Genomic DNA, 25,393 nt, shown 5'->3' with positions numbered 1-25,393 from the left:
GAGCAGGCAACATCAATCCGCAGTCCATGGTGCCCAGACCTTATCATATTTCCAAGGGCATCCCCTATTCATATACGTTAGCTTGTACAAGGGCAAGTCCGCATCCACCAGTTTAAGCCAAAACGGCACATCCGGAGGAGACGGAGTCGACCAGCGGAGGAGTATACCCTTCTTTGCATAGAAAAGAAGAAACGAGATGAGGAGCTTGGAGTGGTGAGAGCGCTGATCATCCTCATGAATACCCAGGAGTGCGAGTTCGGGGGAGGGCAGGAGAGTCAAACCCAGCTTAGCATTAATAGCCCCGAAAACTGCCGACCAATAACTAGAAATCACAGGACAGTCCCAAAACATATGAAGGTAGGACCCCGGGTGGGAGCGACAGCGCTGGCACGTGGCCTCCCTGTCAGGATAGATACGATGCAACCTCTCAGGAGTGTAGTACACTCTATGCAGAAATTTTACCTGAATCAATTTGTCACGGGAGGGGATAAAAATAAAAAAGTTTAAATTCTGAACCATTTCTTTGTGACCCGTGACTGGTTACCAAATCACTTAAAGCGTTTGTTACCCTAACACTTCATATTCCTAATATGTGCCTGCTGTACCATGTACTCGTATGAGAAAGAATCCTGTTCTCTATATATTGCTTCCTTTGTATAAAATCCCCGGTGTTCCTGCAAGCCCCTCTGCTTTCCTATTAAAAACTGACCACACTAAGCAGGAGAACACACAGTTGTCAGCTCTCTAAGGGCTCTTTCACACGGGCGATCAGTTTTTTGCCTCCGCTCCGGTCCTTTTTTTTTTCACGGAGCGGATGACACTTGTGTCATCCGCTCCGTAGGTCCGCATATCATCCCATCCGTTTGCGGATGATATACGGACATAATGCAAGTCTATGGGCATTGCGGATGTCAGCGGATGACACCGCTGACATCCGATTTTGCTTCCTTTCCGTTTTTTGAACGGAGGAAAAATAGGGTTCTGTTCCGTTCCAAAAAACGAAACAGAACTGAAAGGAAGAAAATCGGATGTCAGTGGATGGTCATCCGCTGACATCCGCAATCCCATTGACATACATTATGTCCGTAAATCATCCGCAAAAAAATAGGATGATTTGCGGACATACGGAGTGCCCGTGTGAAAGGGCCCTATCTGTGCTGGGAACTCTGTGTGCTCTCCTTCAATGATTAGACTTGTCCTAACATGCCCCCCGCTACACAGCCATTCACTGGGAAGCTCAGTGTGTTGCTGCTTTTCCTCCCCCCAGCTCTTAAGCAGTTAAGAACAGAGGGAATGTGATCACTTATAAAAAAAGGAAAAAAAAGGTATTTATAATGTATTTTTATATCGATGCAAAAATGTTTTGCCTTTTATTTCTATTTTAAACTGAATAGGTTGTTTTACAGGGTGATCGTTTACAGTCACTTTAGGTTGCCCATGTTCTTCAAAGGGTTGAGCTACCCTGTTTTGCTTCATATTTTTGTTATTGTATTCGACGCTGAGAGAGAAAAAAAGGAAACTCTTTCTAACCAAGATAGAATGGTAGTAACACAAACGCTTTTAGTTAGGTAAAGCCAGCCATAGATGGATCAAATCTCGGCCAGTTCAGAAGGAACCAGCTGAGATTCAATCCATATAAAGGCAGGCTATTTGTACTGAATTCAATCCATCTATCAACTTCAGTACAACCGGCTTGTCGTTTTTTCTTCATGCGACCACTGCTAGTGGGTATAGCCCCTAGCAGTGATCATTACCTGCTGGCAGGGAAAAGCTCCACTCACTCTCTCACCAGCAGAACACAATAGCGCTGCAGGTGGGATTTCCCCATCAACACAATTTTCTTTCCTTCCTCCCGTTCCGATTGCATAATCTATAGGCTGCTTAAACTAGCTTTTTTAGCTGTACAAACAAAGAGAAAGCCCAACTTCCAGGCTTACAAATTATACTGGGATTTGCTGAAGGTTCCCAGGTCCAGCAGCAAATGTCCATCTCCCAGACAGCCTCCACAGCTACTCCAAAGAATGACCACATCAGTGTCAAGCATTTTAGTAAAAACAAATTTTAGTGCCGATTCACATTGGTGCAATGCGGGAACCCTGCGAATCCACTGCGGGCTCATGCATCGACCCCGACTTGCAGGCAGTTCACTCTGCGATATGCAAACTGCTGGGGATGTCAATACAAAGTTAACGACACCCCCAGATTAATTCACATAGCACAGTGTGAACTGTCAGTTCAGACAGGAATCAGATCGCATAGGTGTGAACACGATTCTGTGGACCAAAAAAAAGGGCCCTGTGCGACTTTTGTTCTGAATGCGATGCGAATACAGCCATGCAATCTGTATGGCTGAATTCACATTGCACAGATATTGTATGTGATTTGCACAGCAGTGCGGTGCAAAACACATGCAATGTATGACATTGCATATGTGTGAACCAGCATTTATTCCTCTCTGAGCAACAACACTGCCAGACACAGGTTCTTCATCTGATCAGTTTTATGCGAACCTAGGGCTTAGTCATACAAATAAATATAAATAGGCCCTATGTTAAGGCAAACTTCTTCCAGGATGGAGCCTGTGGCCAGAGCAATTGTATGGTCTAAAGAGGAATAAAGCTTGTTTTTAAGTGCTTGGCAGTGGTATGGCCTGTTCAATGAAATATTGATAGATTAGCGTTTTATTGTAGTCCCCACTTGATTTTTTTCTCACTTCCCACCACAGTGACACCACTGTCACAAACGGTAAAGAGAAATATTCCAAATGGGACACAGAAAACAATAAAAGCCTGACAAGGAACCTGTGAACAGAAGACTAGGTGGCAGCCTTGCAAATCTGAGAAACAGATGCTTGAAGCTGAAAACCCATGGAGCACCAACGGATATAATAGAGTGCAGGAAAGGGTAAAACTTGCCTTTGAAAGTCATAAACTTGGATGATGATGAGCTGTAAAATCTACTGAAATCTACTGGAACAAGAAGCAGAATACCCCTTAAGTGGGGTACACACTAATAGAAAATCTGCCGAAAATTCCCTTCCGAGGTAAAATCGTACGATTTTCTGCTAGTGTGTACACAACTTTCAGCAGCCGATGCCGACATTTTCAACGAAAAAAACGTAGGGACAAATACCAAAATTGTTATCATCCGTCGCCAGACGACCAATTTTAGTTTAATGTGTATGCAGTACCTGTAAAGCACTCTGTAACTGGCTTAATACGTTAAGGTACTGAGGCGAGAGGCTAATGCAGAGTCCAGTGCTAAAGGGAACGTTCCACAAAATAAAAAAAGCCCGCAACTCAGTACTCCTCTTGTTAATCTTTATTAGCTATAAAGAATGGATACAGTACAGAAATGCTAATGTGTATCGGCTACTGCAGCCTTCTTCACAATAAGGTTCATCAGCAGGTATCTCACAAATGTGAGACATTATCCATAGCATTTCAGAACTATGAGCAGCTTATGGTTTAATTACAAATTAGCAAAGAACAGTGAGGTGAGCATATGCAGGAACAAAACAATTAATCATTCAGTGAAGTCTGCAAGAGAGGCAAGGAGCCAGTGAGTGAGTCAATCCCCAGACACTTCCTGTAACTAAATTGTGAATTTGGGGTGGAATGACCCTTTAATAAAAATTGACAGTAAAAGTACCCACCTGAACTCCTTAGTGCTTCCAGGTCCTGGAGAAGCAGATAAGCTGCGGGACTTTGTCCTGCCTCGGATAGGTTTGCCGTGACCCCCGTCCTCCTCGCAATCACAGGGTGCAAATATAAGTGCCTCGTCTGAGCTCACACTCTGGTCTTTGCCACAAACCTTGCTCTGGGATCCCTCCATCGTGCAATTGGGAATGCCTCACTCAAGGAGAATGAAGAAGACTGAAAAAAAAAAAAAGTCTTCATATAATAAAAAGTGACACAACAGGATTACATAATAGACATTTTATTTTTAGCAATATGCTGATTCTTGCATGCACATCATAGGTAAGACTGACACCCGTGAAGCAAGCTTGCGCTGTGCTTCCTCCACCCAAACAATCACTCAGAAAAAGACAAAACACCTCATGCCTGTCGGGGGAATGGGGGCCATACAAATACCTGCCAGCAGTAACAGGCAGCTAACCTTCCGTCCCTGTGCAGTCTGAGAATGGAGGAAACCCCACCCGGCTTCCTCTCCCTAGTATAGGTTTGCACTCCGGGAGAGCACTGGCTGGGAATGAGAAGTCTATATCAATACACAAACAGGATACTGGGTTGCCAAAGGAGGAAGAAAATCAACTCACCTCAGATTGTCACACAGCAGGATTGCAATAAAAGTTGCAGAACTTACATACTGCTGATGACAACAGCTAAGCTTCTTCTCCTATGTGGGTATATTTCAAAACGCATCCCCTGATGATGTAAGGCTACCCGGAGACAGGGGATGAAAAATGTAATTCCATCTAGAACGTTCTTTTAAGTTATGAATAAAAATGGACTAGAACGGTCATGTTTTTAGTTCTACCTGACACTCTGTTAAAGTGGCCATACTTTTTTTTTCGTTCAATAAAAGAAAAATACTTTATTCCCCCATCCACAAACTCAGTGTGGATGGGCGCATCCCCCCCTGCTGAGCTAGGCCCCTTTCACATGGGCGATCCGATCGTCAGTTTTTCAGGAGAACCTGATCGGATGCTCCATGCATCCCTATGGGGCAGCGGATGTCAGTGGTGACATGTCTGCTGACACCCGCTGCTCTCCGATCTGATCCTGTCCGTGAAATCCGAACGGATGTAAACCCTATTTTCCATCTGTCAGGAGGATCGGATCGGATGAGAACGGACAGGCGGTCCGTTCTCATTCGATCTCCCCATAGAGGACAGCGGGGATCTGACAGTTCTGTCTCCGCACACAGAGCAGAGACGTAGCTGTCATCCGCCTGCTCAGCGGGGATCGGCGGATCGATCCCCCGCTGAGCAGAACAGACTCCGTTGGGCGGTGCGCCCGTGTGAAAGGGGCCCTATTGTATTCTGACACCGGAGACACTTCTCCCAGTCAGAAAACACTGATCCGCACTGCTGGCTATAGCCGCTGGTGCTGATCAAGAGAAATTTTCCAACAGGCTGGTTGAACACAATTCGATCGAAAGGTCTACTTGTGTACAATCAGCCTGCATACACAGGGATCGATATTGGTCCCTGCTGAACTGGCCACATTACGATCCATGTCTGGCTGACTTTAGGCTCACCACACAATTTCTACACAATCAATTTACAATAATCAAAACTACAGTATTTAATAGGAGGACCTAACTAAATTATACAAGTAATTTGTATCCAGTCAGACAGGTCCTTGTACTAGATATTTGTTGGTAGATCTAAAGGATATTGTACAACCAAATTGTAACCTCTGTGGTAAGCCTTAGAGAGACTTCGCTTTCTTTCTGTCACCGTGACAAAGAAAGGAAGTGAGGAAAAGATTGCAACAGACAATATAAAAACAGACAATATAAAAACAGACAATAAAAAAAACAGACAATAAAAAAAACAGACAATAAAAAAACAGACAATAAAAAGCTTCTAAATGCAGAGAAAGCTAAAGTTCAAGTAGAAAGGTTACTGGAGCCATATCAGAAAGAAACACTGACGTTTCGGGGTGTGTCGTTTTCAATTCCAAGGGCTCCAGTAAAACTTTCTACCTGGATTTTAAAGTTTTCACGGCACCTACCCTCATCTATAGCTCAGAAGTCTGTGTGGTATGGTATGAGGACATAGGATATATCTCTACCAAAAAACTGACATTTCCGGCCTTCCCATCTCTACAAAAAAAAAAAAAGTTCTAACTGTGTTGCTGTTGAAGATTTTTTCCCTCTGGTAACATCTTATTACCACCGGGAACAATAAAAACAAGGCTCAACCACAAAGTGTAAACCAGTACTTAAAGGGGAGTTCCACCCAAAAGCGGAAGCTCCGCTTATCCCCCGCCCCCTCTGGTGCCACATTTGGGACCTTTCGGGGAGAAGGGGGGAGCGGATACCTGTCAAAAGCAGGTACCCGCTCTCACTTCTGTGTAAGGTCGCCACGGCAACCTACGTCATTTACGGCCCTCCTACTCCTTCCCCCTGGTCCCAGAAGACAACGGGACCATTCAAAAAAGGCAAGCGCGACTAGTGCATGCCCAGTAGGAAACAGGCTGTGAAGCAACAAGGCTTCACTTCCCGTTTCCCTTAATAAGTCGATGGACTGATCGGCTAGGGATGCTGACATTGTGGGATACCAGGACAGGTATGTGTCCTTATATTAAAAGCCAGCAGCCACGGTATTTTTCCGCTTTGAAGTTATATTTAAGTCTTGTTTTTTTGTTTTAAATAACAAATATGTTATACTTGCCTGCTCTGTGCAGTGGGTTTGCACAGAGGAGCTCAGATCCTCCTCCTCTCAGTTCCCTTCACCAGCACTAAAGACCCCTCCCTCCTGCCAAGCACCCCAACAGCAAGCAGCTTGCAATGGGGGCACCCGAGGTGAGCTGCTGCTCTGTGTGTCCATTCAGACACAGAGACACGGCTTAACCCCACCCCCTCTCACTCCTCGTTGGCTCCCTGACTTTGAATTACAGCAGTGGGAGCCAATGACGCTTGCTGCAGTGTCTCAGCCAAAGAGGAGGGAGAGTTCCAGACAGCCGAGACTCTCGTGCATCATCACTAGATAGAGATGGGGCTCAGGTAAGTATTAGGGGGGCTGCTGCACACAGACGTTTTTTATCTTAATGCATAGAATGCATTCAGGAAGCCTTCCTGGTTTGCAGAACACGATTACTGCTAGCGGTTATAGCCCCCGGCAGTAATCAGATGTAAAAAATCTGACAGGTTGGTTGTACTAAAAGTCGATAAATGGATTGACTTGGGTACAATCAGCATGCCCACAGATGGATTTATCCTTCCCCACTGTATCATGAACATGCTAGATAGCGGGTTGTCATGCAGATCCTCTTGCCTCAGTACACAGAAATTGAAACATGTGAACCAAGTAAAGTCCACCAAATGACAAGGACATCATCGCATAGAAAGATTCAATTACTGAAGACTGTGAAATAGCAGAGACCAGTCATGATGATCGTTGTTAGTGAACTCAGAAAGTGGAGAATTTGCTGTTATAAGGAAAATGATAAAATTGTTAATGGTGCCTAGGCAGTAATTGGAAATCTGTACCTTTTGCCTGGCATTCCCCTTGAAAATGAGCAGTGTGCTTCCTGGTATATAAGGATGCCTAGGCATTCTTATTCCTACAGCCTCATAAGATGTATATCTGCAGTGTGCGATCCAAAGCACTGCTGCCTCTGACTGCTAGTCACAGCAGATTTGAAGTGAATCTTGCTCACTGTTCTTCTTGATGGAGGCTCTGACATGAGAAGGGAAAAGCCAAGACGGAGCCTCCAAAGAGAGCCACAGTGCAGGACCTGGCATTGTAAGTCAGTAACGGGGAAAGATCGGCTGCATGGCAACCATAGGCAATGCCACTGCCTTGTTCTATAGCCCTACCTGCAAAAGCTACCAGGGTTCAGTGCCTTTTAAAAAATGTCAACACAAATTGTGAGGGTACAGGATGATAGTCTTTGGCTTCATGTACACCCTGCCTACATTTCCCGTGGCCACCACAGAATGGGGTTTTGCATTTTCCCGCAGCTGGCAGTCAAAACGTTCCTATTCTTAACACAATTCTTTTGTGTTCAGGAGAGGGAAGTTGAAAGATCACCGCAGCAACACCTAAACTCTGGTAAAAGCCTATGTGTACATGGACATGTAGGTTTTTAAGGAGTTGAGTTTAGGAGCTTTGGCATAAAAACACCAAAACCACATTAACTCAAGTTTGGGAGCTGTAGTATAAAGTCTAAGGACTTGTTCACATGTACGTCAATACCTTGTGTTTATGCAGCATTTATTCAGCATTTTTAAAGCCTCATAACTGCTCTTCAATGTCTGCATGAATATTACAATGGCCCCGCACAGTGCTGTATACACAGGAGCGGTAGCATTTGTTAAAAATGAAGCAGCATGTTGCTTCCATGAGGCATCAATGCTTGTGAGCCACCACCATTGATTGATTTCCCACTGACTTAACAGCACTTATAGGATATATGGTGTATTAGTGAAGCATTTATAAAGTGTTAGCTGAGAACTAAAGGAGAGGCAGTGGAAGTTCCTGTATCCCAGAATGCACTGGGAAATAACAGAGGTCTGGGATAGAGCAGTTCCAGTCACTTCCTATACTGTATGTACAGAACAGCTGTATGGTAGCACCATTTCCTTCTGTATGCAGGCAAAAGCATCAACCAGCCAGCAATACCGGCAGTGCCAGGTAGGAGCAGAGGCATTGAGAATTATTGCCAGTGGCAAAGCTTTTTGTTTCAGCAAAGCTGAGCTGGACTGAGCCAATTGTCAAAGAGATGAAAGTATATGAATCCATCGTGCAGAGAAATCAAACAAACAAAAATGTCTGCCATCACACCCCAACCTAACTACACCTCAAAGCAGATCATTTTCTCCAGATTACTTCCCCTGTAAGCATTTCCCACTAAAAAAGCAACACCTTCATGGCATTTAACAAGCATTCTTGAAGATTTTTCAACACTTCAAAAACACGTCATAAATTCTATAAGCACATTAACGATCCTTGCTTTGTTCTTCATTATCAACACATGTGTGAGTGACCCCCTAATAAGCTATGCAAGGACTCATACCAATCATCTGCATTGATCTGCACAGATCAAGCACAGGCTCAATGCTAGAGCACTTAGAAAACAATTGTTTATGTGCCCTGTTCACACCACAATGCTGCAGTGGGGTTTGGAGCAGTGCAATGCATTTTTAGGCAATGCCGCTCACCTCACCATGTGTCACCACGTAAAGCCCTGTGGTGCATAGACTTTAAAGAGGAGCTCCAGGCTCCCTCCCCAAAAAAAATTAAAAATCAGCAGCTAAAAATACTGTAGCTGCTGACTTTTAATTTTAGGGCACTTACCTATCCAGGAATCCAGCGGTGTCCTCACCCAAGCCAATTTTTCAATTGGCTATCGGGTGCTGGTGCCGCCATCTTGACTAAGGGAAACCAGCAGTAACACCTTACGGCTTCACAGACGGTTTGCTACTGCGCATGCGTGCAGCATGCTAAACTTTGTGAATAGGCCAGTTACTGTGGAGGGGGGGGGGGGCAACTTCTGGCTCAGTTCACCAAATGGTGCCAAATGTGGCAGCAGAGGGGGAGAGGAGGCAGACAGGTGGAGCTTCCCCTTTTGAGTGTTACTCCGCTTTAACGAAGTGTCATTTTGTGACACTTCAATAAAGTTAAAAAATAAAGAAGTTTAAAACACTGCCCACACACAAAAGACACCAACCAACAACCAAACAAAGTCTCCATCAACCAATCGCAAACATTTATTTAGTCATAACTATTGCAGTGAAAATGTTCCGATTTTTTTTAAAACTAAATCCTTCTAAAAAGACAAGTAAACCTTTAGTAAAATTGTGCACTCATCCACCTTCCATGCCCCCCAACCTAGAACTCCCCCAACCAACTGCTTACTCACCGCAGCCCCAAGACAGCCACGCTCCGAGCGTCCCATAGTATGGCTTTATACAAAGCTCAGGCACATATGACCCGAGTAGGTAAACAGTGAAGGAGGCCACGACTGTTACATTCAGATAAGTAAGCAGCTGGGTGGGTGGGGGTGGGGGGGGACGGTCGGTCTAGTCTTGGTTAAGGGGCTTGTGCAATTTTTTCTAAAAGAGTGCTTGTCCTTTAAAAATGAGCCCAAGTCCAGCCAGCAGCATGGTCTGCATAAATACCCGATCATTTATTAGGAGAGAGACGATTTATTGATGGCTGGAGTTGCAGTGTAACAGCTTTCATTTTCTGGCTCAGACCCCACAAGACGACATAGAGGTTGATTTACTAGAGGAAAATATACTGTGCACTGCAAGTGTAGTTGCTCCAGAGCTCACTGAGTAAGGTAAAGCTTCACTTTGCAAAGAATACCCAATCACATGCAAGGAAAATAAAATACAGCATTTTTGATTGTACATGATTGGATGATAGAAATCTCAGATCTAGAGCAAATGCACTTGCAGTGCACAGTATATTTGCCTTTAGTAAATCACCCTCCCTGTCTGAAAAAGGTGCAAATTTCTGCCACAAAATTTTATGAAAATAAAACTTAAAATTTCCCATCAGCAAGTCTAAAACATTCACGTCTTCTATTATGATTTGCTCGTACGATACGCTGCACATGCACGATTTGTTTCTTTTACCGTTTAACCACTTCCGGACCGCCCGCCGCAGTTCTACGCCGGTACTTTGACGTTAAATACCGCTGTTTTGGCAGCAGATCGCGGCCATAACCTTGGTATTTTCTTACAGGGTGGGCGGTCCTCTTTTACATAAAAGTGGTCTCAGTGGCGGGAGAGGTGCCGTCACTAGCGGGGGAAATGATCCAATCATGTCCCAGGCAGGAAGTAGAATAAGGGCAAGATGGCCCCCACTCAACTCTATGGCCTTGGAAGACCAGAGCGACGTCATACGTTGCTTTCTCCCATCTGCCTCAAAAAGGGCCCATTTTTTTTCATGCTGAAAAAAAAATTACTTTTTTTTTCCTTCTTTTAAGGGTAGGTGTGAGATCTGAGGTCTTTTTGACCCCAGATCTCACATTAAAGAGGACCTGTCCTGCTTATTTCTATTGCAAGGGATGTTTACATTCCTTGTAATAGGAAAAAAAGTAATCACATTTTTTTTTTTTTTTAACAGCTCATTCAGACTGGCGCGACACGACTTTGTGGGGCGACCTGTGAAGTCGCAGTGCACAGCGTGCACCGCGACTTCGGCGCGACTTGCACGGACTTCATATAAATTTAAGTCAATGCAAGTCGCCTCCAGGTCGCCCCAAAGTAGTACAGGACTCTTTTTCTAAGTCGGAGCTACTTGTGTCGCTCCTATTAGAACGGGTCCTGTACTACTCAATGGCGAGCGACCGACCGCGACTGGTCTGAATGGACTCTTAAGGGACAGTGTAAAAATAAAAATTAAAAGGAAAAATAAAATAAGAAAAAAAAATGTTTTAAGCGCCCCATCCCTCTGAGCTCGTGCGCATAAGCGAATGCATACGCAAGTCCCACCCACATATGTAAATAATGTTCAAACCACACATGTGAGAGATTACCGTGATCGTTAGAGCAAAAGCAATAATTCTAGCCCTAGACCTCCTCTGTAACTCTAAAATGGGAACCTGTAGAATTGTTTAAAGCATCAACTATGGAGATTTTTTGAGTACCAATGTTTGTCACCATTCCACGAGCGTGCGCAATTTTGAAGCATGACATGTTGGGTATCTATTTACTCAGCGTAACTTTATCTTTCACGTTATAGAAAAAAATTGGGCTAACGTTACCGTTTTCCTATTTTTTAATTTAAAAAAGTGTATCCCCCCCCCCCAAAAAAAATGCATTTGTAAGACCACTGCGCAAATACAGTATGACATAGTATTGCAATGATCTCTATTTTATTCTCTGCTAAAATATATATAATGTTTGCGTGTTCTAAGTAATTTTCTAGCAAAAAATACTGATTTTAACTTGTAAACAGCAAGTGTCAGAAATAGGCCTGGTCCTTAAATGGTTAAATAAGATCCTCCAATACATTTTGATATGGAGTCACTGCTACTACAGTCATCACCCACTGTCTCCTGGGTCCTGTGCCCAGGCCCCATTCACATTTTTCTAAATGAATGCAAAGCATTCTCTGATTGGATGAGGTGGAGAGGCAGGGCAATGACCTCTCCACCTCATCCAGTCAGAGAACACTTTGCATTCATCCAAAAATTTCAGGACGCTCTGTGAATGGCGTCTGTACCAAGCAAGCTCATGTTGCCCATTCAGCAGAGCAGACACTGGAAGGAAGGCTGGCAACTCTGATGCTCTTAAATAAATGCACTTTATTTGTTACATGGGTACACAGGTACAGGCTATACTGACGCATTTCAGCTATGGAGCCTTCACCAAAGCTTTGATGAAGATTCCAAAGCCGAAACGCTTCAGCATATAGACTGTACCTGCGTACCAATGTAACAAATAAAGTACTTTTATCTAAGTGCATCTGAGCTTCCAGCCTTCCCGATTCAATCATATCCAAGTTGGCTGCGACCAGCAGCAATGTCAGGGCTGTTGGATGTCTACACAAGGGAGGGTGTTACAGGTAATCAACAAATATAAGCTTTGGTTCACATTACTGCTTGTAGGGTAACCTATTCATTACAGTGGGCTGCCCTACACGTGAAAAATGCAGGAAAAGAAGTCCACAACCCTTTCAGAAAATCGCGCCAGACCAAACCACATAGTGTGCTTATTGACAAGTTTAGTGCACGCGAAAACATGCAGTTGCCGATGCACGAGGGTACCGTTAAGAATTAATGGCATCCTCTAAATAGCAGCGTGTTTATCTGTGTGTAGTTACCGATTTGCAGGGATGTGAACCAAGCCTCAAATACATTAAAGTGGTTTGTAAAGGCAGAAGGTTTTTTTTTTATCTTTATGCATTAATCTGTTCCCAATATATTTCTAATTTAGGGCATGCCCAGAATATATGGAGCATTGTTCCTCTCTCTGTCCCACATCTCCAGCATCGGTCTGTATTTGCTATAGAGATTTTATTCATTTTAGCCGGAGTATAATACCATCTGGTGAAAGTTGAAATGTATTGAATATAGTGTATATGTAACTGAACTTAAAGAAAGAAATAAAGAAATAATTTGAAAAAAAAAAAAAAAAAAAATCAGCCTTTTATATCACTTTAAGCCTGGGTTCACACTTGTGCGATGGTAGACATTCCACGTGATTCACACTGCATTGCTCTGCAGATCACATGCGATGTCTACGCAAATGCAAATTCAGTCATACAGTTGTATGGCTGAACTCGCACAAAAAAGGTGCAGGAACCCTTTTTTTTCCCCTCACTGAAATCAGATCACATGGGTGTTCACACCCATGCGATCCAATTCCAGTCTGAATTCACAGTTTGCACTGCGATCTGCGAACCGATCTGGCGGTGTCAATAACTTTGTATTGACACCGACAGCGGTCACAGAGGGCAGGGTGAACAGCCTGCAGGGGAGATGCGATGCGGGAACTCGCACTAGAATCACGGTGGTTCCAGCATATGTGTGAACCCAGGCTAAAAGCGAATATAATCTCAGGGAAAGATGGTTTCTAAAAAAATTTACCAGATGACAGAAAAAAAAAAAAGAAGGAGGATAAGATAGAGTAAGCGGTAGGGATTTCAAGAAGAAACATGAAATATACCAGCAGGAGGAGTGCACTAGAGTTTTATTACAAGTGGTACTGGCAAGGCTGCATTTGACGGGCACTGATGAGGCTGCATTTGAGGGGCACTGATGAGGTTGCATTTGAGGGGCACTGGTGAGGCTGCATTTGATGGGCACTGGTGAGGCTGCATTTGATGGGCACTGGTGAGGCTGCACTGACATTGCTGCACTGATAGGTTTTGATGAAAACCATGGGCAAAAATCAAGATGCATCGAATCAAATCATTGACATGATATGCGTAATTGAATCGAATCCTGGGACCAGTGAAGATGCGCAGCACTAGTACATGTTTTTTTTTCCCATGAAACCCAGCGGGCTGAATAAAAAAAAAAAAAAACTGACAATTGCTTTACTAACACAAGTGATGTTGGTACAGCAATCTCCATTAAGTACAATTGTGTTTTCACACAGCACTGGCTGATCCGATCTGGTTTTCCAGCATGCCTGTTTTCGACAGAAGCCGGTCATGAGAAATGGAGCTGTACACACAGGCCAAAAGTAGGCCGGTTCTTGCCGAGCCAACAACTTTCGGCCAATTTTCGGCCCGTGTGTTCCCTGTCATAAACTAGCTCTGGATGTGAAGACATCGGGAATGATGTGGGGGGAGTGCGGTTTTCTGCAGGATCGAAGGATCAGGTGAGTATAGGTTTGGTGTTCACCCCTAAACAAAATGAGCCGCTAAAATTGAAGTATGGGTATATATATATTTTTTTAATCATGTTTACCTAGGTGGATGCAGCATTGGTCCATTCTCGCAGCTCTCTGCCCCCCTGCGTTCTCACTGGAGCGCTGGGCTGTAGAAGGGCCGGGAGTGGCCGGCTCTGAACGGATCGCTGAGAGGCTGAGCCGACTGCCGGTCCAGGCATGTAGGCAGATCTTGCCTGAGCCTGGACTGGCTCTGTGACATCAGCCAACAACGGCTTCAGCCCACTGTCTGCTGAAAACAGGTCAAAATGATTGCAGAACAAAAGAAATACAGCTATACAAGCTTTGGCTGTACTTTTCCTTTAACCCATGCAGTTCATGCACAGCCCTACTGCATGGGAAAAATTGTTTGGAGTTGGGCTTTAAAGCGGAGTTCCACCCTGGATTTTTTTTTTTTTTTTTTAATACCCCCGGGACAGTCAGGGCTAGTACATTCCACAATGGCTAGCCTCTGATCTGTCCCGTGTTGCACTTACCTGTTAGGACAAATACTTACCTTGCAAACGTCTTGTCCAGCGCTGCCATCTCAGATGTGGGCAGCTTGAAGCCAGCGAGATCCTCTTCGGGGTCCTCTTCCGCCTTCTTTGGTCCCACGATGCTCTGCGCCGGCCCCGACGTCACTTCCGGGTCGCGCGCGGCATGCCCAGAAGCTGTTTAGAAGGGGATGACGCGCGCGACCCGGAACTGACGTCGGGGCCGGTGCAGGCGCAATGATTCCTGGGAGCTATGACGTTCAGCTCCCAGGAATCATTGCAGAGCCAGGAAGTGACGACGGGCCGCGGCCGAGGAAGGAGGAAGAAGGAAGTAAGGTAAGTATTTTTTCTTCGCTACGAGGTAAGTAAAAAAAAAAAAAATATGCGATTATCCATTTCTTTTTCAGGTGACCCGGAGCGAGAAGATGGAGGTAAGTATAAAATTAGGGTGGAACTCCACTTTAAAGTGGAACTAAACCAACCTATTTAACAGTTTTTCAAAACCGTTCTATTCAAGGCACACCATGAATAGTTACTAGAATGTTAGTTCTCAACCAAACCATGTTTTTGTTAATGCGGCAAGTCTTTCCCAGCTGCATTTCAATGACATTTATCCCTTCATGGAAGGCAATAAAAAGGCAGTCCCATTTTCCTTAAAAAGCATTACTTTTCTGTGGCTTCATCTGGCTTGCTGTTCAGACTCTCAAGTGGCCAGGCGTCTTTCCAAGACTCAGGGGCAGAGAGAAATGTTCCCATCATTGGTCACACAGGGATGGACTGCTCTACTCGCCCAAAAAAAAAAGAAACCATGTAACTGGCTGATACCTATAGATGCCACCCTCAATCCACATGTGGAGCTCTGCGTCTTACTAAATTACAAGCTTCAAGCTAGAAATGAAGCGGAATTCCAGGCTGGCCCTCTGTTACATAAGCACCAACCGAGAAATCGGTGATTGAGTCTCCTTCTCCAGTATTTCCCTTTAATATGACCAGTGGCTGCTATGCTGTCTATTCCCCCAGCCACCAGTCGTATACAATACTTTCTGTAGTTTCTAAGTATCATTGAACAGCAATGTAATTACTTCACCACTTTCTGTAGTGGGTTGTACCAGATGTCTCCCAGTCTGACGCGTCTATTACATGTTGATTTACTAACAGATCAAGAGAAACCTGGTCTGACCAGTCCACCATGAGCTAACGCCTTGACTGACAGACCAGAACTCTTAGTGTGTCACACCCTTTAATGCCTGTTTACATTCGCTACACTCCCGCCCCCCCCCCCCCCCCCCACCAATCCCATGTGGAGTATCTGCTTGCTTCATACCTCTTCAGATGCCCAACCAAAACTGCATTTTCTTAAAGGAAATGGTGACATCAGAGTGGTATTCTCTAGGATGTTAGGAGTTTAACATAAATAAAAGCACATTTATAATGTACATATGTAAAGGAAGCTATCAAGGAAACTAACTTGTATTCCAGAGTTCAGCTTTAAAGAATTTGTGTATATGTCCTCATGTTTCCTCTCTTTTATGGTAAAAAAGTAATTACAGCAATTTCTTTAGAATCTTACCACACAATGTTGCAAAAACTCCACTTCTGCATTCAATGGGTCCACTTCTTTATTCCCTTGAGAGATTTAAAGGTCAACCCTTCAAACCTACTTATGATCCCCTTCGCTGCACTCGCACAAAGCTCTGTCGGGGACCTCATCAAAAGACATTGAGTGGGTGTAAGGTTGAGGTGGGTGGTGGAGAAGGGGGTACGGCATTCCTCAGGTGGGCATCAGGATATTCAGTGATAGGTTAAGGGTCTCCAAATAAGAGAGCATTGTATTCCTCTGAAAAAGTGAAGTTTATTCAGTAAAACCACATTGTTCCGTATATATCATATTTATTTTGGGAAGAGGGAATACAATTCTCCATTTGTTGGATATCCTCCACCTTGAACAGGCACATGGAGATTGAAGGAGGGGAGGGATCCTTCCATTTAAGGGGAATGCAGGATTTAAATCGCATTTAAGAGATGCAAAGAATGGACTTTTTGTAAGTGTTTGTAGAAATGGAAAGATGGTACAGCAGGTAAAAGGCCGGGTCATCTGGAAGAACAATCTCAGTTTATTTTTGACAAATTTATCTGACCTGAGACCAAAAGGATCTTAGTTTCAGGCATGACCAAACCACATTGGAGGATTGAGCTCTTGTCATCATTGCAATGCCAGCATTTGTCAGAGACATTAGGATAAAACATTTGGAGAATCACTGGAGTGAAGCACATTTGGAATCTGCAATTTTTAATAAAGCCTAAGTGTAATTAAAATAAAAACCACAAAAATCAGCACAAGGGATATGACTTTTAACATGCGCCGTTACCCTTGTGCTGCTGGCTTCTGGTTGAAGAATCATTGGCCGGGATGTGCTAAGTCCTGCAGTGTTCAATTACAGCAGAGCGGACGGACAGGGGCGCACGCCCAGAACCCAGAAATATGGATACGTTATGGTGCCTGTATGGGCCACCCTGCTACAGTATATGTACTGCGGCAGTTCGGCAAGTGGTTAAGAACTATAAAATTCACCAGAGTCGGGCTTTCAAAAGGTCTAACTATGATTTTCCAGGAAAGGTTTGAATCTAAACAGGTTTTGTGAGTCCTTACAATTCTTCACTCCAATAGCTGGAGGCCTAAGGCCCCTTTCACACAGACGGGACCGTTGAGGACCCGCCTGTCCATTTTTTAGCGGATCTGAACAGTCCCCCCATGCATCTCTATGGGGGATCGGAGACATGTCCGCTGACATCCGATCTGTCAAATCTGGACGGATGGAAACCCTATTTTCCATCCGTCCAGCGGATCGGATGAGAACGGACCGACGGTCCGTTCCCATCCGATTTCCCCCATAGAGATGTATGGGGAACTGACAGCTGTGTCTCCGCCCAAAAACGGAATCCATCCAACGGACGGATAGTGTGAAAGGGGCCTAAAGTGTGCATCTGACATTCCATGGGTTTTTATCCAAACAATCATTATGTCATACAGAGCAAAAGAAAACAAGTAGGACACAGCAATAAGCAATTAAAGGTGATCAGTTAAAAGTTTGATCAGCTTATGTTTCGGCTTTCATGGTCCCCCATTTCCCCTTGAACAGGATGGTAACAATACTTTTTAAATAAAATCTTTTAAATTACCTCATTCTAGACCCAGTGACTTCACAACTAAAGCCCCGTACACACGATCAGATTATAGAAAGATCTGTCGTCTGTTTTTTGTGGCATGCTAGTTTGATGTGGAAAGTGAAGAGGTGATTTTCATACGAATTTTCCCGTACGACAGAATTCTACTTCAGAAGTGATGTCATGTTTTGGATTGTTTTGTATGTGTACTTTCATCTCTGAGCATGCCTAGTCTTGCTCTTAAGATTTTTTTCTGTCGAAATCTGTACTAATGAGACGAAAATCGGACTACAAATATTTTATAGCCTGCACATCAGGATTCTGTCAGCCGACAAGTCGGAGTTGGCTGTCGAAATCACCATACTAACAATCCGAAAATCGGCAGATCGGTCGTCGGACGAATTTTCCCTACAGATTTTCTTATCGTTGTACGGGCCTTAAGGCTGACCACACAGGGACAGAAATTTGGCTGGTTCAGCAGGGATCATCTGAATTCCGATCAATGTGTGGCCATCCCTGATTTTTTTTCTATCAGTGACTGCAACCAATCGGCTAAAGTTAGAATAACCAATTTAGTACAGGGGAGGAGTCTGTACAACACTGAAGGTAAACCTTTTTTGTATACCCTGCAGGCTAAACAAAAGAAAACCTAGCAAATGTTTCCATCTCCCACTGCTGCTATTGAATTCCAACTGCCAGCTGTCCTAATACCTGTAACGGACCTGCTTCTAATTGGATGCAGATGCTGTTTGACTGACAAATTTCCACGCTGCTCTTTTGATTTCTCAATTGCGGGACGTTGGGCGGAGTGGTGTTGACAGGGCCACCCACTGATTGGATTTCGACCAGTTTATTAGGAACCAGAAAAAATCTGCTCAGTGTATGGCCAATTTTAGGCTGGAATTCAGCTTTGACCTTTAATCTTTGGCCATGACAGATATTGAAATATTTGACTGGAAGCTCTACAATCTGCTGCTGAAGCAAACATATGAGAGATATGAACCCAGAAGAGAGGAAAATGACATGGCTCCAGGGTTAATATTTACAGCGCTGCCAGTCACTGAATGCAATGACATCTCCTAAAAGATTAATTTATATGCTGCCATTTTATATTGGAAGTTGAGCGTACCGTCACTAAAGTATTCCCATTTGCATTTCTTGTGACAGCTACATAAAAGTAAAAACTCCTATGTAACCATCAGAAGTAAAGCTAAGTGGAATCCTATAGTGAAAATTCTGAGTCTACTGGTGCTGCTGACATCACACTGAAGATGTCTCAGGGCTTTTAAATGTCTACACAAGGAAGACTTAACCCTCTGTGCTGGCCCAGCTCCTACATGCCTTCATTAGATTTATCACTATGGAGGTGAGATATGGAGGAGCTGGGCCAGCACAGAAGTAATTAGATACTTCCAGAAAAGAAGAGGCTTATGGCAAGAAAGGAGGGGACTTTACTAAAAGGGAATGGACTCTTTCTGCAGTGTCAATTCCCTAGCAAGTGGATGTAAACCCTCACATAGATCCAGTGAAGTGAACAGCCTCAGATGATACACAGAGATTAAACAAATCCTCCTACATAAGTTTTACTTGTTTATCTGTAGCTCTCTCTTCTCTACACCCCTTCAAAGGGGGAGAATGGTGTTAAAATCCTTTGTCCTCTGTCAGGAGCACAAAGAAGGGGGGCATTTACAGTGTGTGAGAGCTGATTGGAGGAAAAAAGCACTCCCCTCCACACAGCAGAGCTCCCTCCCCGACACAAATTTCATCTCATATGTCGGAAAACAGCTTAAAATTGACGCCTGCTAATAACAAAGGAATAAAGCACCAGAAAGAGATGACACCTAAGCCTGGTACACGCTGACATTAGTACAGCAATCTCCCCTGCTGAGCTGTTGTGTTCTGACAGGGGGATGGGTGGTGTTTTAGATATGTAATTTCCAGTTAGATGGAATGCAGGTGGAGTGCAAACTTGGCGATTCCTGTACAATACATGCTGATCCCTGTCTTCTTTGATTTAAAAGAAATACAACTTTTTTTTTTTTTTAATTAAATGATTTAGGTATACAGCACCATGAGAGTGTTTCTTCCTCTCCCTCTCTATATGGCAACACTGGAGCTTTGAATACGCTATTTATATACATATTGAATGGATGACAGCAGCAGTTTGAAATTATTCCTGTGACCTCATGTATGACATCTTGGATTTTCCCAAATGCGCTGACTCCCTGTAATAGGGGGTTAATTAGGTCTGGTGAGTGTATAGTGCGTCTGCATGCTGGTGGGTGGAACCCTTCCTATACTCACTGAGGACGCTTTTCACGCATGGGATTACATATTGACTTCACAATATTTATATCATTTTCATAATTTAAATGAAGATGTATTTATTTGTCTATTCACTACGGTGATAGGATGTAAGAGCACAATTTCTTTGTTCCTTTTTATGGTATAGGCGTTTCTTTACTCTTTACAACACGCAGGTCTTTATTGTAGTTTATTTTTTTTTTGGTAATTGATTTGCATGGGTTTAGAGCCTGTTGGGTTCCTATATTTTCTTTTAATAAAGCATTTAAATTGCTTGATTTTTCTGTGCTTGTATCTGAAATTTTTTGTTGGAGATGGCGACAGGGTCTCTTTAAGGTATACTTTGCTGAAGTAGCTGAAGACAAAAATACTTACCCTTCTCTGCTCTATCCAAAAGGTAAAAAAAAAAAACAAAACTTTAAAATGGTATCAGGTTTTCATTGCCAGACAACACCCAAGCACAGCCTTGGCAATGAGATTTATATTCTCCAGCCGATCCCTGGTTTTACCTGAACATAGATGCTAGTCTTTGATGACACAAAGGTTACATCCTGTATGCATTAGTCCCCGTTCACACTAAGGCGACCTGTGAGGCGACCTGGTCGCCTCACAGGTCGCCTTCCATACGGAAGCTGCGGACCCGTTCTAATAGGAGCGACACAAGTCGCTCCGACTTAGAAAAAGGGTGCGGAGCTTCTTTGGGGCGACCCGGAGGCGACTGCCATAGACTTCAATGTTATGAAGTCCGTGGCGGCCGCTCCGAGGTCGCGGCGCGCTGCTCGCACCGCGACCTCGGAGGTCGCCCCCCCAAGTCGGATCGTGGCAATGTGAACGGAGCCTTACTGTGTTAAAGTGACTGGAAACGTAATATTTTTTTTAAAATAACAAACACGTTATATTTACCTGCCCTGTGCAATGGTTTTGCACAAAGCAGCCCCGATCCTCCTCTTTTTGGGTTCCCCAGCATTGCTCTTGCCTCCTCCTATCTGCTAAGTGCCCACCATAAGCAAGACGCTTGCTACGGAAGGCACTCGTGCAGGCTCGCTCCCAGGCCGGCGGTCACGCAGAGCGTGGCTTGGCCCCATTGCCTGCTCCCTTCTCACTAGCTGTGATTGACAGCAGCGGGAGCCAATGGCTGTTTCTGGGCCTAGGAGGACAGAGAGCCGCTAGATCGATAGACAGAGCGCATTGCTAGATCAAGATCGGGCTCAGGTAAGTATAAGGGGGGGCTGCAGAGAATGCATTAAAGTGGAACATTACTCTCCCAATCTAAAATGATTATTTTTAATCCTCATGCTGCTAACATTAGTAATTAGATAGGAAAGTATTTCATATTTATTGGTTTTGTTTTTTTACATTTCTTCAGTTACTTCCCGGTTTCTTGCCTAGGCAAATTATGTCATACATCCCAAGAGTCTTCAGGAGGGGAGGAGAGGCTTTCTCAGCTAAGCACACTCTCCTGCATGCATGTTTAAGCTAAGGGCAGATGGATTCCAAGAAGGAAATGCTATATGAATCATTTTCCCTTACTCAAGATGGCCAAGGCCAGAAATGCTAGGGGGCGACTTTCAAAGTGATTTCTTAACCAAATAAACGGAGACATGGATGGATGGATAGAGTTTTGCTTTGAATTGTAAAAAAATTAAAGAAATAGTGTTTTTGGTTTGTGGTGCTCAGATGCAGTGAAGATCTGTTTTTAAGGAAAGAAAAACCTTCAGTCTTTAGAACCACTTTAAAGCGCAGAACACACAGTCGGAATGTCAACCAGCATCAGCCAGTTCAACAGAAACCGGCCGACATTTTGCCCGTGTGTATAGCAGCCGATCCGACAGAAGCTGGTGTTCTATCAGAACAACTTACTGCGCATGCGCCATGCGTTCCGACATGGCGGCTATGCTTTCCAATAGGTTTCCTAATGTGACAGAACACGAAGAAGCGGCGGACATCTTCTTACACCCACGGAAGTCTTGAATTTTACATATATTTTAGCAGTAAACTCACCTTATATACTGAAATAGACTATTTCACCGCGACCGAATGAACAAGTCTATTTCACTATATTATCAGTTTGTCACTGAGCAGTGCGGGGTGTACCAAGATGGCCATTGCCACCTTTTAAACAAGCAAAAAATTGGGGGAGCAAACCCTGAACATGTATATCTAAAGCCGGTGCAGCTATGGACCAAGCAACATGTATATTAAAAAAGAATAGCGCAACCATGCAAAAGAGATGACTATTAAATATGGAGACAATCCATAAATAAAATGGGGGTTTAGTCCCACCATATGGCCATATCGTGCTCAAGCCCACCACTGCGTCAAAGTACCCCATTATCAGTGGGTCCTACACTATCCATAGAAAAGGGGCGAATCCAGCCTCTCCAACCCTTGGAGACAACACTCCTTGCTGGGATGGATGTGCTAATGCACTACAAAGGACTCCTCCTGTATCTACTTGATGGTGGACTCTGATAGAGTACAGGTGTGTGTGGGGGGTGGGATGCTCAACCACAGAAGTCTGGATTGTCTCCATATTTAATAGTCATTTCTTTTGCATGGTTGCGCTATTCTTTTTTAATATACATGTTGCTTGGTCCATAGCTGCACCGGCTTTAGATATACATGTTCAGGGTTTGCTCCCCCAATTTTTTGCTTGTTTATTATGTATTCAGTCTGACCAGACTTCTGTGGTTGAGCATCCCACCCCCCCACACACACCTGTACTCTATCAGAGTCCACCATCAAGTAGATACAGGAGGAGTCCTTTGTAGTGCATTAGCACATCCATCCCAGCAAGGAGCATTGTCTCCAAGGGTAAGAGAGGCTGGATTCACCCCTTTTCTATGGATAGTGTAGGACCCACTGATAATGGGGTACTTTGACGCAGTGGTGGGCTTGAGCACGATATGGCCATATGGTGGGACTAAACCCCCATTTTTATTTATGGATTGTCTCCATATTTAATAGTCATTTCTTTTGCATGGTTGCGCTATTCTTTTTTAATATACACATTGCCACCTTTTACCTGCAAGTTTCTCGCTATATTTACTATATTACAATAATAATAGAAATATAATACTGGTATTCAGTCTAAGGTGAGTTTAGTGCTAAAATAAAAATGTAAAATTCAAGACTTGTGTGGGTGTCAGAAGATGTCCACCGCTGCTTCGTGTTCTGTTAATTTAGGAAACATATTGGAAAGCATAGCGGCCACGTTGAAACGTATGGCGCATGCGCAGTAAGTTTTTTCTTGTCTGAACGTCACTTCCGGTTGCAGAATTTCATAGGTAGCGGTATTCTGATAGAACAACAGCTGTTCGGCTGGCTTCTGTCAAAGGCTCATGACCGAAAGGGGTTTGCCAACTGGCTCCTTATCAACGTCACAGTCAATGGCTGCGGGAGTAAATAGTTGGTAAGCTCTAATATTGGATTTAGGTCCAAACCTGCATAATACCGCTACTTAAAGAGAAACTAAACTTTTCCAATTAACTATTTTTGATCCTTATGCTGCTGGCCTTGATAGACAACTAGATAGGAAGGTATATCATATTTACTTGTTTTAGACTTTAAGTGCCGGGTCACACTTGTGCGATGCGGGAAGGCTGCGAATTCGCAGCCTGTTCCCGCATCGCAAACGCACATCTGGCAGTTCACACTGTCATATGCGATACGCTGGGGGTGTCAATGAAATCTTAACGACACCCCCAGTTTGATCGCATATCGCAGTGCGATCTGACAGTTCGTACAGGATCGGATCGCACAAGTGTGAACCACTGTGCGATCCGATCCTGATGCGGCTGAAAAAATGCCTCATGTGCGACTTTTGTGCGGGTGCAGTGCGAATTTAGCCATACAAAGTGTATGGCTGAATTCGCACTGCACATCCGATCGCATGTAATGAAGGAGCAGTGCGCTCCGATATTACATGCGATCGCCGCAAACGCGGAAGTGTGAACCAGCACTAACTGATTTCTTCAGTTGCTTCCTGTTTTTTAGCCAAGGCAAACATAATGTCATACATCTCAGGCATCCTTAATGGGCATTTTTTCTTTCATCTGGAGGGGGTTTTCTCAGCTGAGCACAATCTTCCACTTGCATGCTTGAGCTAAGGGCAGATGAATTCCAGGAAGTAAATGCTACATTAATTATCTGCCCTTACTCAAGGTGGTCACAACTAGAAATATTAGAAGTTTTTTTTTCAAAAGTAATTTATTACCAAAATAAAGCATGGAGACATGGACACAAGTGTGTTGCTTTACATATTAAAAATGAATTAAAATTGTGTGTTCAGTTTGTGGTGTTCAGATACAGTTAAGTTATGCTTTAAAGAAGTTGTACCTTGAACCTTAATACATTCACTGCATTAAGGTGAATAACCTTTTAATAGTTGCTCTACCAGGACGCCCCCCCCTTAAACACTCACCTGTAGCGCCTCTCAATCCAGCGCTGTCCCGTCTGCAGCAACTCTCCTCCCTTCTCTCACAGGCTTGGCTGAGAGCAACAGGAGTCATTGGTTCCTGCTACTGTCAGTCATATCATATAAAGGAGGAAGCAGGAGGTGGCGCGGTGTCTAAAGACGCGCACAGTACAGCTCAGGATTGAGCCTGCACAGGTGCCTCCACAGCAAGAGACTCATTATGGGGGCACTCCGAGATGAAGAAGAGCAAGGAGCACAGGTGGGGGACCCCCGAAGAGGAGGTTCAGGGCCACTCTGTTCAATACCACTGCACAGAGCATTAAATGTTTGTTTTTGTTTTTTTAAAAAGCCTTTACAATTTCTTTACCTCCCTATGCCTAAAAAAAATGAGAAATCAAATACAGACCATATCACCATAAACTGTAAAGTCATACACCATAGACCCAACTGGCCAATTTCACCAGACTCATTCAAAAAACTGATTTGTTCGCTTTCACCGAGAAAAAAAACAAAAAACATCTACAGCATTCAAAACTTCAATATTAGTTACAGCATTTTCAATATAGAAAGGAAGGAAGTATGAAACAAGGTTACACAATACAACCCTGTTTAGTTACCAGGAAGAAAAAAAAAAAAAAAAACACAAAAAGAATTGTGGTTCTTATTGAGGAAGAGGATTGCCTTTTGCCATTAGAGGCAATTAAAAGTTAATCACCCATGATATCCAAGAACTCAGGAAATACCTGATAAGGAAAAAACCCCAAGAAGAGAATGAGGAAGGATGGCATGAATTACAAAGTGGTGAAAAGCCACAATCAAACTGCCGATGACACCATGTAGAATAGATGTTCCCTGACAGGTGAAGTGCTGGGATTGCCTCGCCATTACCCAAGTGGCTCACCACCAAGACTAAAGAGGTCCATGCAAAGGAAGTCTGTGATGGGTATGAGTACAGATGGATGCTGTAGATCAGGGAGTCTTCAAACTT

The 25,393-nt window shown here is 43.9% G+C and overlaps 1 protein-coding gene across 3 annotated transcripts in view; it reads right to left on the bottom strand.

Moving 5' to 3' along the window:
* The window catches only part of NADK (NAD kinase), a 214,807-nt gene that overhangs the window by 139,164 nt on the left and 50,250 nt on the right, over window positions 1-25,393 (bottom strand). For 2 of the 3 annotated variants that reach the window (XM_082274343.1, XM_082274345.1), the window contains exon 2: window positions 3,656-3,875. In XM_082274343.1, the coding sequence (XP_082130469.1) occupies window positions 3,656-3,834 (179 nt within the window). In that variant the 5' untranslated portion in view covers window positions 3,835-3,875. Of the gene's footprint in view, window positions 1-3,655; window positions 3,876-4,094; window positions 4,212-25,393 lie in introns of those variants that run through there. The other variant, XM_082274344.1, reaches the window with a different exon arrangement.

The sequence above is a fragment of the Pelophylax lessonae genome, assembly GCF_965119305.1.
Source record: "Pelophylax lessonae genome assembly, chromosome: 12".
Lineage (NCBI taxonomy): Eukaryota > Metazoa > Chordata > Amphibia > Anura > Ranidae > Pelophylax > Pelophylax lessonae.
This window is presented reverse-complemented; position numbering and strand designations above follow the sequence as displayed.